Source organism: Haplochromis burtoni, unplaced genomic scaffold (genome assembly GCF_018398535.1).
Source record: "Haplochromis burtoni strain Fernald_Lab_line unplaced genomic scaffold, NCSU_Asbu1 Contig_1, whole genome shotgun sequence".
Lineage (NCBI taxonomy): Eukaryota > Metazoa > Chordata > Actinopteri > Cichliformes > Cichlidae > Haplochromis > Haplochromis burtoni.
Genome location: NW_024582362.1, coordinates 4,098,307 through 4,114,193, shown reverse-complemented (window position 1 = coordinate 4,114,193; position 15,887 = coordinate 4,098,307). Strand labels below are relative to the sequence as shown.

Below are 15,887 nucleotides of genomic sequence, written 5' to 3'. Positions count from 1 at the left end.
CAAACTCGTGCAACAAAGTACAATAACACAGTGATACCATTGTTACACTCTTGATTGCTCCGATCTTAGTTGTTATGTAAGCTTTCCCTTTACAGTGGTTAAGTTTAGGTTCTGTATTAGATATTTAACCCAACAGAATCATCAAGATGCTACTAAACTGTAAGCTTGTTTAATGCTGAAGTGCTGATTTTTTTCTTTTCAAGCCACAGAGTCCGAGGAGAGTTCAGGAGGTTGTGTACTAAAAGAACTCAAATCCTGGAATTCAGCCTCTCAGCTTCAAACATTTGTGCGTAAAAAGATATCATAAAAGAAACGTAAGAATTCAGTATCAGACAGGCTTCTTGGGGTTTTATCTCACTTAAGCTTGGGCCAGTGACGTTGAATGAATAATCATCAATCCATCATTAGCAAGGTCTTGCCAAGGCCGTATTTATGATGACATCAGTGCTTGTATTGGCTCCAGCTTATCTGTAAAGCTTGAGCTTTCCTGTGCTCTGTGTTCCATGAAAGTGATGGATTTTCAGTAAAGATCGAGCAAAGTCTCTGTGGATTTCTGGGAGTCCCCTCTTTTGGCCCCATATCTCCATCATCCTTGCAGTAGACTTTATGTTGTTTCTAGGTTTTTCAAAGTTCTCCAAAGCACAGTTTGGACCGGTTACAGTGTCTCATACTTTACTGAGTATTTCCCAAAAACGTAGCCAGAACCCAGTTGTTTTTAGGGGTCAGTGATGGGAATATGTTGGAAAATATCCATTTAGAGGAAGAGTCAAGGTTTAATGGTGGATGCCCACTCTTAGTCATTTCTCCAAAACTCTTTGTATGTAATTAAGGCAGCCTCTGATGTATTTCAGCACTCATTTTATAAGGTTTAAACGCTCTATGGCAGGTGGCATCCCATGTAAGAATTTACGGTTTGGTTCTTCAGGTCAGTGCAAACGAGGCAAGTTTTATGAAGCAAATACTGAGCAGTTGTGGTCACCACCATGATAGAGAAACATTGCTTCAATTATTCTGTGGTAACTGTGATATGTTTTTGGAAAATATGAAACTCATGGAAAAGCAGTTCTACTATTTCCCACCTACTGGTCAATCAAACAGTGTTTATTGCCACAGATCAACTCATTTCCATTCTTCATAATTCATAATTACATCACAAAGCTTTGAGTGGATCTATAGAAAGTCAAAAATAAAGTTACAGTGTGAGCAACAATTTTTTTACCACCTCCTACATGGGAAAGGATTGTACTTTACCTTATGTTGAACTGCTGGTTTTTGTAAAGTTACAGAAATTGTCAATGATAGATGCCAAGTCCATTAAGACCCCAGTCGCACAGGCCTAGAGATTGATTGGTGACCTCCCCAACAACAGCCATTCACAAGGGAAAATGTATGTTGCCCAATCAGTTGGTAAGTGGTTGATGGAGAATGCTGGTTTTAGCTATGAAATTAGTCATAAAGGTAGCCCAACTGATAATCACAGGTTGATAATGAAAAATGTGGAAAAACTGGAAAAAGTACAACACAAACTGGATGCAGAGAGTGTTCACCTTCAAAGGAAAAGTTTCGCCTATCCAGCAACACCTCACAAGTTTTACTTTGAAGTCAAACATTCTCAGTTGCCAGTTTGCGTCGTACTTTTTCAAGTGAGTGGCATCATCTATGCAAACTTTGAGCAACTACAGCAATCTACTAACAACCAAAACAAACAAAATGGGGTTTTGGTGCAGTACCCTCTTTGCAACTTTGCCAACCAATCAGGAATACAAAGCTTCCCTTAGAGACCAAAGGTTGCCAAGGGGTTTCTGAACAGTCTTTGAAAACATGTTGTTCTACAGGCGAGAGCTAAGAGTTCATAGTGTCATTTTTCCCTTCCTCATAAATAAAAATCCCCATGTTTTTGTAGACATGTTCCTTACGTCTTTCCACTTATCCCGTTAGTAGAATATGACGAAAATCTTCTTGAGCCCAGGTGAAAAAATTCCAATATTAATGAGTTCTGTCAAACTTTAATTCAAAACTTGACATCATGCAAGGGATGTTTTTGTAATTCTACTCTTTTGACTTGCTTCACATAGTAAACTTTGTCTTTGTTTCCATAAACCTCCAGCCAATGCAGTGTAAAAATAAGAGTGTAAATCTGACTATTGTGGTGGTGGTTTTAACCTGTATTGCATCAGCAAGTGTTTTGACTTTCATGCACATCTTGGTAGCATTCCCATTTTCTTTCTTCTTCTGGCGCTGCTTCTCATGATAATCCCATGTGCCAAATAGTTTCACACATTAGAGCTCAACTGGCTCAAACCATTGGGCCAATTCCGAGTCTTCCTATGCATACACATGTAAACACGATCAGAAGATTGACAATACTACTGACATACACTCTAACGTCTGCCAATGGATTTGATCAGTCAGATTCTAAAAAACAACAAATTACTACTTCACTTCCTGTGATGACTTTCCATTGTACTGGCGGCAGATCTTCTCATGTTTCTCCACAGCAATGGTGCACATTCAAAGTTCAGCATATCAGAAAAGATGAAAACTAAGCCAGGTTACTTCGGGGACAATCCAAAGGTCACTGTTATTTTTCATGACTGTGTAATTGAAGACCGCTCCTTTTACGTAGCCCTGCGCCTGATCTGAGGAACGTGTTCACTTGTGCGTAATGTTTTGATGCGATTGGCAGCAGTTTAAGCCTTTTATGTTATCACTGTTGTGATTGTCATTCAATCTGTATGGTGTTATTCATAAAAGTTAGAAAAACTAAAGCTTTCACACACTCATAAAGTCATGCGAAAGTGTTCACTTTTATACGAAACTAGACACCGATCATTCAGAAGCTTGTTGTAACTAGTAACTAATTTATATGTTTTGACTTTATCAGTCTCTCACAGACTTATGGAGGAAATTTGGCCCACTGTTCTTCAGAACATTGCTTTAGCTTACTGAGATTTGTGGCCATTCATTTGCACAGTTCTCTTAAGGACCACAGCATTTCAGTAGGTTCAGATCTGAACTTTGACTCAGTCATTGCAACACACTGATTCTTATTTTCTTTTTCAGTCACTCTGGCCTCACATTTGACTCTAAAACACTAAAGGAGTTCGTAGTCAACTGCAAGGTGGCCATCTTGTGGGTATAAAACAAGCTCAAACCATCACCCCTCACCACTATGTTTGACAGTTGGTATGAGGTGTTTGTGCTGATATGCAGCATTTGGTTCTCACCAAAGACGGCACTGTGTATTATGGCCAGACATCATCACTTTGAAATTGAACTTTGCAAACATAAACCATGCTGCAATGTCCTTTGTTGAGATGAGTGAAGAGGCTTTCTCCTGGCAACCCTTCCAAACAAATCAAACTTGTTCAGTCTTTTTCCTGCTGTACTATCATGAACTTTAACATTAACATACTTTTTTTCCCAGTTTCTCTGAGCATTGCATGGCCCGGCTGCAGGGTGAATTTGCTGGAACGTCCAATCCTACGAGGACTATAGCATTGCGTTAACACACACCTAAATGCTCCAGACCAGAAAACAGTCAAAACCTCTCCAGGTACTCACTTCATCAGCTAATGAGGTACATTTGATTAGCAGCACCTGGTTGCTACTTACCATCTTAATTCCTATGGAAGCATTGACCGTATACTTAGTTTTTACCATGACTGAATTTTTCGTTTTTTGCATGACTGTATATAAATTTGGGCTGATAGAACTTTTAGAACTGTGGCAGAAACTGTTTGTTATCAGTGAGGACATTTGTCTAGGTCTTGGTAGGCCCTGAGTTGGTCAGCCCTGGGCCAAAACAAATCCAACCAGCTGCTGGATTTCTGTTCTAGCTTGTTCAGCAGTGAGTCCAATGTATCCCAGCGTTGCAAAGCCAGTGCACATTTCCTGTCCCTGTTTCCTGTTGAATATCAAACTGCTATAGAGACTCATCAAGACACACGGCTGCTCCACGTGCAGCTACAGCTCCCACCAGCTGCACATGGTTGCAATTAATGCAAGAACTTGTCTTAATATCTGTTTTTACTGCTTTTAAGCAGATGAGCAGCACCTCAGGATATAAGACTGCAGTGTAGGCCATAAGAGAAATGAAAATAAAGCAAACCTAAACTGCAGATACTTTGGTTTCTGGAATTGTTGGCAAAAGAAACCAAAGAATTTACAGCTCTTGGAGCAGCTGTGTGAATGTATTGAAAAACCTACAGCTGTCGGTTCAATGAAAGAAAATTCACAGTGGCAGGTTCCAATGAAATATGAAAAGGCATGGAATTCAAAGCCATACTCATTTTTCAATGCACTAAATCAAACCATGTCTGTCCTTTTTCAGTTGATATTTGTCCAAAAATGACAAAAAAACGGGGGGGAAAGTAATGTTGATTTCACTGACAGATGTGAAATGGTGATTCCCCTTCCTCCAGGCCAGACTATCCACAACCGTCCTTGCAGCTCATCAGGGAGTCTGAAATGTCCATCGCTGCCCCACCCTAACACACAAAAACACAGATAGACACATGCACACAAATGAATAACTTATTATATAGTTTGTCTCTTTATCAACCACTATTTTTATTGTAAGTTTAGAAAGTGAGATTTTTTTAAGAGCTCAGGCAACTTTCGAGAAAAAAATATCAGCTGTCATTTTAAAGCTGACTTTTAAGGCTTGTTCTTTTCTTTTCTTTTTCTTCTTCGATGTCCTTCACATACATTATGAAAATCAGGACAGTGAAGGATATATGTCTGTCATGTATTCTGCTGGTTTATCCTTCTCAGTTTTAGTTCATTCCCTTATTTTTTCAGCCTGAAGTTATCTGACACTTTAGACACGCTACAAAATTCCCAATGCACTCAACCTTCCCTTTAACCCCTACCTCACCTGCCCCCTTGAATTTGATCACATTTGAGCATTTTCAGAATTTTTATTTTAGCAATTTAACTACATGTTGCACGGTGGGATTATCATTTTGCTTGTGTTTTTTTTTTTTCACCTGGGTCATCCATCCACTGTGTGCTTCTGTTAAACTAGTGTCACTGTTGAAGGCTTCTAAAGCCCACTGGTACTTATGCAATATGATAATGGGCTGCAAATAAACTTTGCTGTCCTTGACATGAAATTAAATTAAAATTTAGACATGTTGGAACATCTCCTTCTTCCATTAAAGTACTTCTAGTAATACTTCATAACATAAGTGGTTAATCTATAGCTTTTCCAGTGACTCAACCGGGTAACAGATGATGCCATCATGCTGTTGCACTAACACTTGGACCCGTAGAGGTTTACAGCAGTTTCAGTTTTTTCAGGTGTGTGTGTGTGTGTGTGTGTGTTAGGGTTTCTCTAGCTTTCAAGTGACAAGACTTGATAAAACCATGGACCTTGTTACTAGTGGATGTCCTTTCTACTTTCTGAACATTGGCCAGTTTCAAAGGACTTCTAGAAGGACCATTTGAAATATTGATCATCAAGAGCGCACAACGCAAACATGTGTACAGGTGTCAAATTCAAATTTTAAGTAAGCACAGCCTTCTAGCTTAAGCTGAAGAACTTGGCAAAAATCTTTCAACGTCAAACTGTAAACATCACACAAGCAGGTCAAACATCCAAGAGAAGTAACAACCAGCGGGAAAACGTCTGTAAAACTTCTACAACCACTCCCGTCATCTAACATTACACCTCGCCTTCTATGTCTGTTGTTATTATTGGCTGGGCCACGTTTCAGAAGAGTAGCAGTGTCCTTCCGAGGTATTTCTCAACACTCTTTTAATGACAAACCTTTCCATGTCCTCTGACCCGAACAGCTCAGTCCCCAGATACACAGTAGCGGAGTGATTCCAGATGGATGGAGTCTATGGTTGGAAATTCTGTCACTGTTAGAGCATCATCGCCACAATTTCCTGTATTAATTTCTTTCCAAAACTAGCAAGCTTCAGTCAAACCAGTCACTAAAGAGTGCGGGTGCTATTTGCCCAAATTTGCCTTGAACTGTTTTATTCATGACCATATTTACTGTGACCTATTTGACTGATGCAGACTAGCAGACAATCAAGTCCATTACCAAACCAGAACCAGGTGTTCTATGTAAAAGAGCCAACTTAACTTTTCTTCTCTGAAAGCTTTTATAGCATCTGTAAAAGTCATTCCTATCAATATGCAATGCACAATGCATTTAAGCAAGGATAGTGTGTCTGCTATCAAATAACTTCTCACCCAGTTACATTTCCCCTGTGCCAATAACACAGTCTGTGAACTTTATTCAGAATCTGTCCAACAAGTGTGGATATGCTACTGGTATAAACACGGCCGTCAATAAGAAAAACAGGTGTTCTTTTAAGCGCTCTCCATTCACATATCAGCATCCACTCAGCTGCATGATTGCAGATGGTGGGAGAATAAGGTGGTCCGAACTCTGTGTTGGACACAGAACCCGGTGGTGTCAACTGCTGTGAGGATGCATATGCTCAACAAATTATGTAATATTACCTACTCATAAAATTTGACAGTGAGATCAGCTGGCAAACTTTTCTTTCTTTTTTTCACTGGCTTTTCTTGATGCATGGTAAGACACTGAGCTTTAAATGTTTCCATGAATCATACAGCAGCTGGATTACTTTTTGCTTCCACGCTGGGTGGGATGACCAGATATTTGAAGTCTTTGAAAAAAGCATGTTGTTGCCAAGATATTGTAAATTAACTATCTTGAAAATGTTGGCGTGAGCTGAGCCTATCTAGTTTGGTAATAGAGGAAGAGGAAATGGGGATGTGGTGTGAAGCAGAGCATGCACTAAATGCTCAAATGGCCCAACTAAAATACACTCACCAGCCACTTTGTTAGGTACACCTTGCTAATATCAGATCGGATGCCTTTTTGCCTTCAGAACTGCCTCAATTCTTCACAGCATTGATTCAGCAAGGGGCTGGAAACATTCCTCATCGATAGTTGGTCCATATTGACACGATAGCATCACACAGTTGCTGGAAGCACTCATCAGAAGATGGGTACACTGTGTTCATAAAGTGATGGACATGGTCTGCAATGATACTCAGGCAGGCTGTGCTCAGCTGGTTACAAGGAGCCCAAAGTGAGCCAGGAAAATATCATCCACATCATCACCCCAACACAAGCTCTAACAGCTGATACAAGGCAGGATGGATGCTTTTATGTTATTTATGCCAAATTCTGACCCTAACATGTGACAGAAATTGAGACTCATCAGCAGAGATGGGGAGTAACGCGTTACTGCGTTACTAGCTTTACTTTCCCGTAGGAACGCTGCATTACTGCGTTACTAAAACCGTGCTTTTTTTGCGAGAATGTCTCATGACAGTGACGTAAGCAAGTGCGACGGTCGGGACAACAGCTGTGCGCAGATCAACAGTGGATCATATATCGAGTACGGGAGAGAGTATGAGCGTGCAGCGTTTAAAGCGTGGAAGTACTGACCTTAGTTTAAGTTTGATTCCATAAAAAGTGACAAAAACATTAGCGTCCATTAGCATTGTGCGTGGGAAGAAAACGTCTTTTTACAGCGAAAAAAACCCCTAAACTTCCAAGCAAGCTCCTAGTGTGCTACCGGGTAATGGGAAATTCACAGAGAAACTGCCGTATCCTTCCACTAACCGCTGCGGCACACCTGCACCAGGGTAAACCTCCGCCTAAGGACCGCTAGTCTTTGACTTTATTTATTTTCTGCTGTGTTTTACTTGCATCTATTTGAAAGAGTGAGTGTAAACACAAAAAAAACCATTTTATGTGCTAGAATGTGCAGAAAATAGGTTTAAATATTAAACAAATTTCTTCCAGTCAGAGAATGTTGCATATAATTAGATTTTTGCTTGATGCATAAAGTTAAAAGATTAAAATTAATAAAACTATAAAAGTTAAAAAAAGAGACTTTTCCATTTGATTACATTTTGTATGATGGATTATGCAGAAAAAGTAGAATTGGGCTGAAAGATCTATCGTGTTTTTAAAAAGTAACTAAGTAATTAATTACTTTTGAAAATAAGTAATCAGTAAAGTAACGGGATTACTTTTTGGGGGAAGTAATCAGTAATTAGTTACTGATTACTTTTTTCAAGTAACTTGACCAACACTGCTCATCAGACCAGTCAATGTGAGCACCTGTGAATTATAACTACAGTTTCCAGCTCTTAGCTAACAGGAGGTGCACTCAATGTGATCTTCCACTCACTGTTTCATGGTCAGAAATAATGTGCATTCAGAGATGCTCTGCTTCAAACAATGGTTGGAATGATTGGCTATTTGAGTTAGTGCTGTCTTCCTAGCAGCTTGGCAAAGTTTGACTCTTCTCCTCTGACCTCTGAACTGCCTGGCATCAATAGGGCATTTTTGCCCAGAGAACTGCAGACCAGTTGATATTTTCTCTTTGTCAGACCATTTTCTGTAAAAATGGTTGTGTGGGAAAATCCCAGTTTCTGGAATACTCAGAAAGTCAGGCACTTAAATCCCCTTTATTCCCATTCTGACGCTCAGTTTGAACTTCAGCTGGTCATTGTGACCATTTCTACAAACCTAATGCTGACTGATTGATTAGACGTTTGCATGAACAAGCAGTGGAATATGAGCGACTGATTAAGTTTCCAGAATTCATGATAGCAGCGGTTGCATACTAATAATTATCTGGTATAAAGTTTAAAATGAGCTGCAGCTTGGTTCAAATATCAATATCCACATTCACATATCAGCGGATCATCAAGTTGTGTGGATAAACGCCATAACCAATACTAGTTATTTTATTGCTAGTATTGAGACATCAGTGTCAGTAGTTAAGTTTTGTATTCTTATACTGTATCAGTGTTAAAGGATTTTTCAAATGAGAAAATCTGCAGTTGCTATCTGCAAGAACACCTACTTCTGGGATTAGCTGATCCTTCAAATGTGGTCAAAAGTCTGGAAAGTGCAAATACCACACTATGTAAATAGAGGCCAAGTGTACATAAATATTTCAATTTAGCATTCAGCTGCATCCAAGTGGCATCTAAGTGGGAATCCACAGGCTGCTTCATTCTGTTTTAACTGGAAGGCTTTGAGCTTCAGATTTGCCTCAAATCCTCTGCAGCTGGATGCAGAGACAGCCTTTACACCAAGAACCACCGGGTGTGAAATGGATTATTTAATGAAGATATCTTTACTTTGCATATGCCACCTATCCAGACTTTTTTCAGCATCGCAGATATTGCTATAATATGGGAATGAGGCAGATTCTGGCTAACAAAGTGTTAGTGTGGATTTGATTTAAAGCCCACTAAATTGGGGATTTCCACCCTTCAGAAAGGGTCGAGTTTTATTTTGATAGTGTCCCTCATTCTGGGATTTGCGGTATTTTTTACAGAGAGTATAGTGACGGAAAAAAAGAGGCATCTAGCCAATGAAAGTTAAGTCATTTATACTGCTTGTCTTCTTACATCTCTTGTGTTTGTCTACCTGTCATGGGGGGAAAAAAAGCCAAAATGACATCAGACAGCTACTGTGACATTATTGCCTAAAAGATTCAAGACCACCTCGACATTTAGAGAAATTGTTTTATTTGCTTTGTAATCAAGAGCTGAGAGAAGATACCTCTCTCTTGCCTCTAGGGTAATTGGAAACTCTAGCAAGGAAAAAGCTACTAAGCAACTAAGGGTGATGAGGGTAAAGTGGAGACACCTTGAAACTGGACACAATGAAGTAAACTACAGACCCATGACTATCAAAATAATACAGGAAGTCATGAAACCAGGACTCACTAACATTGAGACAGAGAATTAACCTTATATTGGAAATTCAGGGAAGGCTAGGAATACCACAAACACAACAGTAACTGTCACAAAAGAAACAAGGCTGAAAACACAATAAGCAACCAAAGAATCAAAGTGAAGACGATTATTAAAAAGGAGAACAAAAACACAAAAACCCTGGGTCAAAATCGAAGACCATAACAGAAATGACACACAAGAAGTGCACAGATAACGTGTTTTTTATTCCTTTATTCCATCATTAACTGTTGCTTTATATGTTGATATTTTACAGGTTATGCAAATGAGACATAATGTTTGATTTGTGTACTGGAAGGCAGATTTTGTTGCTTGTGTTACCTTTTCCTTGTGTGAAGTGCTGTTAGCTCTCATACCCAGTATATGAAAGGAAGCAATCTTTAAGCTCAAAGCAAAAAAATAAAATAAAAAATAAGAGTGACTAAGCCTATTTGCTTTTGATGATTCTGCCACCTTGCCAGAAAACATCTGGTTTTTTTACAGGCATTAAATATAATGCGCTAAAACCACCACTAAAACCAGAGTAAAAGCTCTTAGCTTTGAAAGTTCATGTGCATCGATCTTTAAGCCTTTTTACTTCTTTTTTATTGAAGATTAGGACATAATCCAACACTAAAGCCAACAGTCACCCTCCAAGTGTTCTAAGCCTTGAGCTGTTGGTCCATCTCTCCTCAGCATGTGCAGTGTCAGTGATGTGACCCATGTCATCAAGAACAGGCTGAGGAAACAGATTCCTGGAACCTCACCATATGTGGAGGAAAAGCCGTGGGTGGTAGTGACGTAAAACACACTCAAAGGACATACTATTAAGACCCCCAAAACAACATTCCCTTCTTTTCTGCTTTCCCTTTCAACCAGGTAGACCTATCTGCAGCATTTAGAGCATAAATGTTTACCTCCAAGTACTGGTAAATAGCAAAGAAATGTTAGTTGGCATTATAGAAAAATCAAATGCTAAAAATTCTCTCATTGTTGTTCAGCACTGGTTTCAGGGCTGACTTCAGAAAACTAAACAAAAATGATGTCATGCAGGAGAAAACTAATGCTGTTTCTTTGTATTAATGCTACAACAGCCACACAATTACTAGTTAATGTGCTTTTACCGAACCCAAGTGTGTTCATGACTGGTCCTTTGCCCATATCTTTGTAAATAATGATTCATGTAACATAACGCTGCCAATGTGAAAGCACGGAGCCATTAGAGAAATGACGTAGCCTGGCAGAAAGACCGTAAAATGCACCCAATTCAGAGTTCACACAGTGACGCACACACACACTCGCACACGCAAACACACGCCCACATGTAGGAGCATATGATATGAAGTTTGAGGGAGGGAGATTGTTAAATAGGCCTATGGGGATTGTTGGCAGAACTCCATCCAGCAGAGCAGGGATTAAAAAAAGTGTGCACATGCCCATATTTGGCTGTACATGCACCTGTTATGCATTTTATACTTCTTTCTTTTTGTGAGTCTCACACAGAGACCAACTGTAGCTTCTCTAACTCAATGCAGTTGCTTTTTCTGAAAAGAAAAAACCTGGACTTTCTATTTTTCAGCACAAATCATCATCCTCTACACCCTGATTCAGTCCACCCAATGCTTTCACTCACTGTATGTGCAAACTGTCTGGTTATGATACCCAGTAACACTTCAACGAGTTACCAATACAACGCAAACAAAATGAATTTGTCTTGAAAGGTGCTGTATAAATAAAACTGTACTTTTACTTACTTTCTTTACTCACTTTGTATGTTATTGCAATAATACTTAAAAAATAACAGGGATTGAAACTTTATTGGTAATTTTCCAAGTAAAAAAATTATCCTCATTCAAAAGTCATGTAAGAACCTCATTGGCTCACGGAATGTTGATGTTATTTAAAAAACAATTCATACAAAAATATGACCTCATTCAAAAATGTCATGTGACAACCTCATTGGCTTATGGAATTCTGATGTCAAAGGCTTCTAAAGCATTGATCCTTTGAAGCTTTGATCCTCATGAAGTCTTAAGTAGGGGTGAGGATGTAGAACTTTCAGTCCGTTATTTGCAGCACTTGTGTTAGCAGCATTCAAACGTTCACCAGTAAAGCATTTTCAAACATTTGGATCCTTTCCGTACTCACGGTATACAGACTCCAACATGTCTCAGAAACAGCAAGAAAGACAAGAAGTTGACCCCAGCTCTATTCCATGGTATGAGTCCCTAGACCCTTATATCAGCTCTCTTCCTTGGGATGAACAGGTAGAGTTAGAGGAAAAGCGACTGGAAGAAATGGAGAATGAAAATCTCATGAACAGAGAGAAGATTAAGATCCTGACGGAAGAAAATGAGAGAAAGAGCGCTGAATTAGAAGAATTATCCTACCAGCTTCAAGAAAAACAGGGTATTATTGAGGAGAAACAATGGGCTCTCCAAGACGAGAAGAATCAGGAGCTCCAAGAAAAGCTTGATGGAGCTCTGGAAAAAATTAAAGATCTGCTCCAAAAGGAGAAAAAAGAGAGCATAAAACAGGAAAACATGCTCAAGAAGAATCAGGAGCTCCAAGAGAAGCTTGACGAAGCTCTGGAAAAACTGAAAGAAATCCACCAAGAAGAGAAACAACAGTCCACACAGCAGAGAGACATGCAGCACAAACTCCAAGCCATGGAGGAAAAATACAAAGCGCTGCAGGTGAAACATGATAAAACTCTGCACAAAAATCAACAGTTGCTTCAAGACAAGAAGCAAATTGAAATGGAAAAGAAACAAATGAACTCCAATGTTGACGAGATGGAGGAAAAACACAGATTGCTCCAAATCAGGCTCGAGAAAACAGTGCACAGAAATAAAGAGTTCATTCAAGAGAGAGAGCAACAAGAAATGCTCGAGAAAGAAACGGACTCCAAGCTTGAAGTCTTGGAGGAAGAACTGAAAATGCTGCAAATGACTCTTGAGGAAACACTGATCAAAAATAAAGAGATGCTTCACGAGAAAGACCAACAGAAAATACATCAGGAAGAAATGTATTGCAAGCTGAGGAACATCGAGAAACAAAATGAAGGCTTGCAAGTTATGCTTGATGAAGCTTTGGAGAGAAATAAAGAGTTGGTTCACGAGAAAGACCAACAGAAAATACAAAAGGAAGAAATGGATTGCAAGCTGAGGGACATCGAGAAACAAAATGAAGGCTTGCAAGTTATGCTTGATGAAGCTCTGGAGAGAAATAAGGAGATCTTCCAAGACAAAAAACAAGAGCCCGTAGAGCAGAGAGACCTGCAGAGCAAACTCCAAGCCACGGAGGAAAAATACAAAGCTCTGCAGGTGAAACATGACAAAACTCTGCACAAAAATCAACAGTTGCTTCAAAACAAGAAGCAAATGGAAATTAAACTGAAACAAATGGGCTCCAATGTTGACGAGATGGAGGAAAAACACAGATTGCTCCAAATCAGGCTCGATAAAAAAGTGCACGGAAATAACCAGCTGCTTCAAGAAAAAGACCAACAGAAAATACAACTGGAAGAAGAAAAACTTACTCTTCAGAGGAAAAATGAAGAACTCCAAGAACTGTATAATGAAACAAAGTACAAAACAACTGTACTGGAAGGAGAAAAGAAAGAACTGGCAAATCAATGCTCAGCGATGCAGAGTAGCATCAATGAAATGCTGAGAAAAAATACAGAACTTGAAGAACTTTCTAAGACCTTGAAGCACAAAAACACTGAAATCCAGGCACAAAAGCAAGAACAACAGAAAACACATAAAGACCTGCAGTGTAGACTTCAAGATATCCAGAAGAGAAACCAGCAGCTGGAAGACATGCACACAGATGTGCACAAGGCAAAGCAAATAGAGGAGGCAACAGTTAAAGAACTGAAAGACCATCTTAAAGAAAAACAAGAACAATTAGAAGACATGGTGAAAAGATGCAACAAACTTGAGAAAGAAAACACAGAAACAATGGATGAGCTGAAAACCCTCATCATTGAGAAAAAAGTGCTGGTGGAAGAATATCTAAAAAAGAAGAGAAAACGTTTCCACTGGTTCTGGAGGAGAGACACTGCTGCTTCTCACCTGATGTAACCTCGTCTTCCTCCACCTCTATTCCATCTTCATTTTCCCCCTTCCCCTCCCTCCTTTTTCTTTTTTCACCCTCACCCCCCGACCAGTCCCGGCAGTTGACTGCCCCCTCCTGAGCCTGGTTCTGCCATAGGTTTCTCCTTTAGGTTTCTTTCACTTTAAAAGGAGTTTTTCCTATCCACTGTCGCCTGGTGCTTGCTCAGAGGGGATTGTTGGGGTTTTCTCTCCTCTCTCTTTCCTTCTTTCTATCCCCCCTTTTCCCCCTTCTACCTTTTCCTTTACCCAATAAACACAATTGGCCACATTTTACATGTGTTTGAAAAATGTCTTCATTCAACAATAATTCATCTTAGGTATAAAAACAAGAAATAGGTAATAGCTGCATGTGTGTTTGTGTGTGTGCATAATATACATACTTGTATCCCAGAAAGAATTAATACTAGATGGATAGAGACAGGTTTTAAAGACTAGAAATGAAAACATGTGAGTCCTGTCTTTAAATAAAAATATATAATTCCCTATATTCCTATCTATTCCAAACAAGGTAGTAAGTAACAAAGTTTCAAATTTGTCTTTCCCTTTGACTCTTAATTTATTAACCATGAACAAGAGGTCAGAGGTCAAATGTGGCACGATACCTTAAATCTTTCTATGATACTTTCTGTATTTGGACCAGAGATGGGCAACACCGCATAGTCTGATTACTTTTTTCAAGTAACGAGTAAAGTAAGGGATTACTATTGCAAAAAAGGTAATTAGATTACTGTTACTTTCCCGTAAGCAGGCTACATTACTGCGTTACTAATCCTCGTCATTTTCTTCGCGAGAGTGTCTCATGACAATGACGTACGAGCATGCGACGTCCGTGGCAGCAACAGACGTGTGTAGATCAACAAAGGATAATATGGAGTGCAGGAGAGAGTACGACCATGCAGGGTTTAAAGCTTGGAAGTACTGACATTACTTTGACTTTGATTCTATAAAAAGTGACAAAAACATTGAAAACATACGGTAGTGAAGTCGAGTTTTTGTGATTAAGTTCTTAGCTCCCTGTTTTAGTTTTGTTGTTGTCCTCCCCGGTGTTCCCCTGACACTCTTGGTATTTGATGCATGAAGGCTTCCTCGGCTCAGCTCCCGTCTCCACACCCTGCCGTCACTTTTTAAAATACTTCCATCACACCAACAGGCACTTTAGAATCACCAATTGACAAGCATGTCTTTGGACAGGCTCAAACCGGAGAGGTGATCAATGGACCACAGCGCTGCACACCCCTGGCAACTTTGGGGTTAAAGCCACTGGTTTGTGGTGGTTGCCAGGTGAAATCAGGGTCTGCTGCACCAAAAACCTAATTGTGATTGCTTTGGTTGCAATGCCATAGTCATCTGCAGTTTGCATGTAGGATGCCAACTACTCACCAAGCGGGAAGATTTAATAACATTGCATGTTTCATTTCAAGACTCTGTAGTCACAGAGCAGAGAGTAGAAAAGGTGATAATAAAATGTTTTTTGGAGCTTTACTACCAAGTAATCAACATCAGACTTGTGAACAATTAAAAGCAAACCCAACATTTAGAGTCTTAGGAAGATAATCACAGAGACAGAAACTTTCCACTGTATCATCTCAGGTATCTTAAAACGAAGTATTCAAAGTCTGAGGTAGGGTTGTTATTTGAGGTATTCCTGGGAAAATCTTTGAGGTCCATTTGAAAGCTCCAGATTCTTTAGATTGACTGTCTCATACTTTGATTGTGAATATAGAGGATTGTAGCTCAAGTTAACATGGAAAGATAGAGGTCTAAAGTCGCTAAAACATTTGGATGCTCTAGGAAATAAAACATTAAAGGCTTTCAACGTTTTCTTAATTGAAAGACCATCTTTACACTCAATGGACACTTTATTAAGTACACCCTACTAGTACAGGATTGGACCCCTTTTTCATTCAGAACTGCTTTCGTTCATCATGGCACAGATTGATAGACTTTTCACTGGAGTCTAACATTCTGGCACTGGTGACCGGTAACAAAAGACAAAAGTGGAACAAACAAAA

At 39.4% G+C, this 15,887-nt stretch overlaps 1 protein-coding gene across 1 annotated transcript; it reads left to right on the top strand.

Moving 5' to 3' along the window:
• The first annotated feature begins 11,595 nt into the window (after positions 1-11,595).
• On the top strand, positions 11,596-14,135 carry LOC121815406 (trichohyalin-like). The gene has a single exon (XM_042226310.1). It carries the CDS (start codon positions 11,920-11,922, stop codon positions 13,840-13,842), a length of 1,923 nt encoding a protein of 640 aa, XP_042082244.1. The 5' UTR covers positions 11,596-11,919; the 3' UTR covers positions 13,843-14,135.
• Positions 14,136-15,887: the final 1,752 nt, after the last annotated feature.

Coding starts and splice junctions, on each gene's coding strand:
- LOC121815406 (XM_042226310.1), top strand. CDS start 11,920: ATGTCTCAGAAACAGCAAGAAAGACAAGAAGTTGACCCCAGCTCTATT.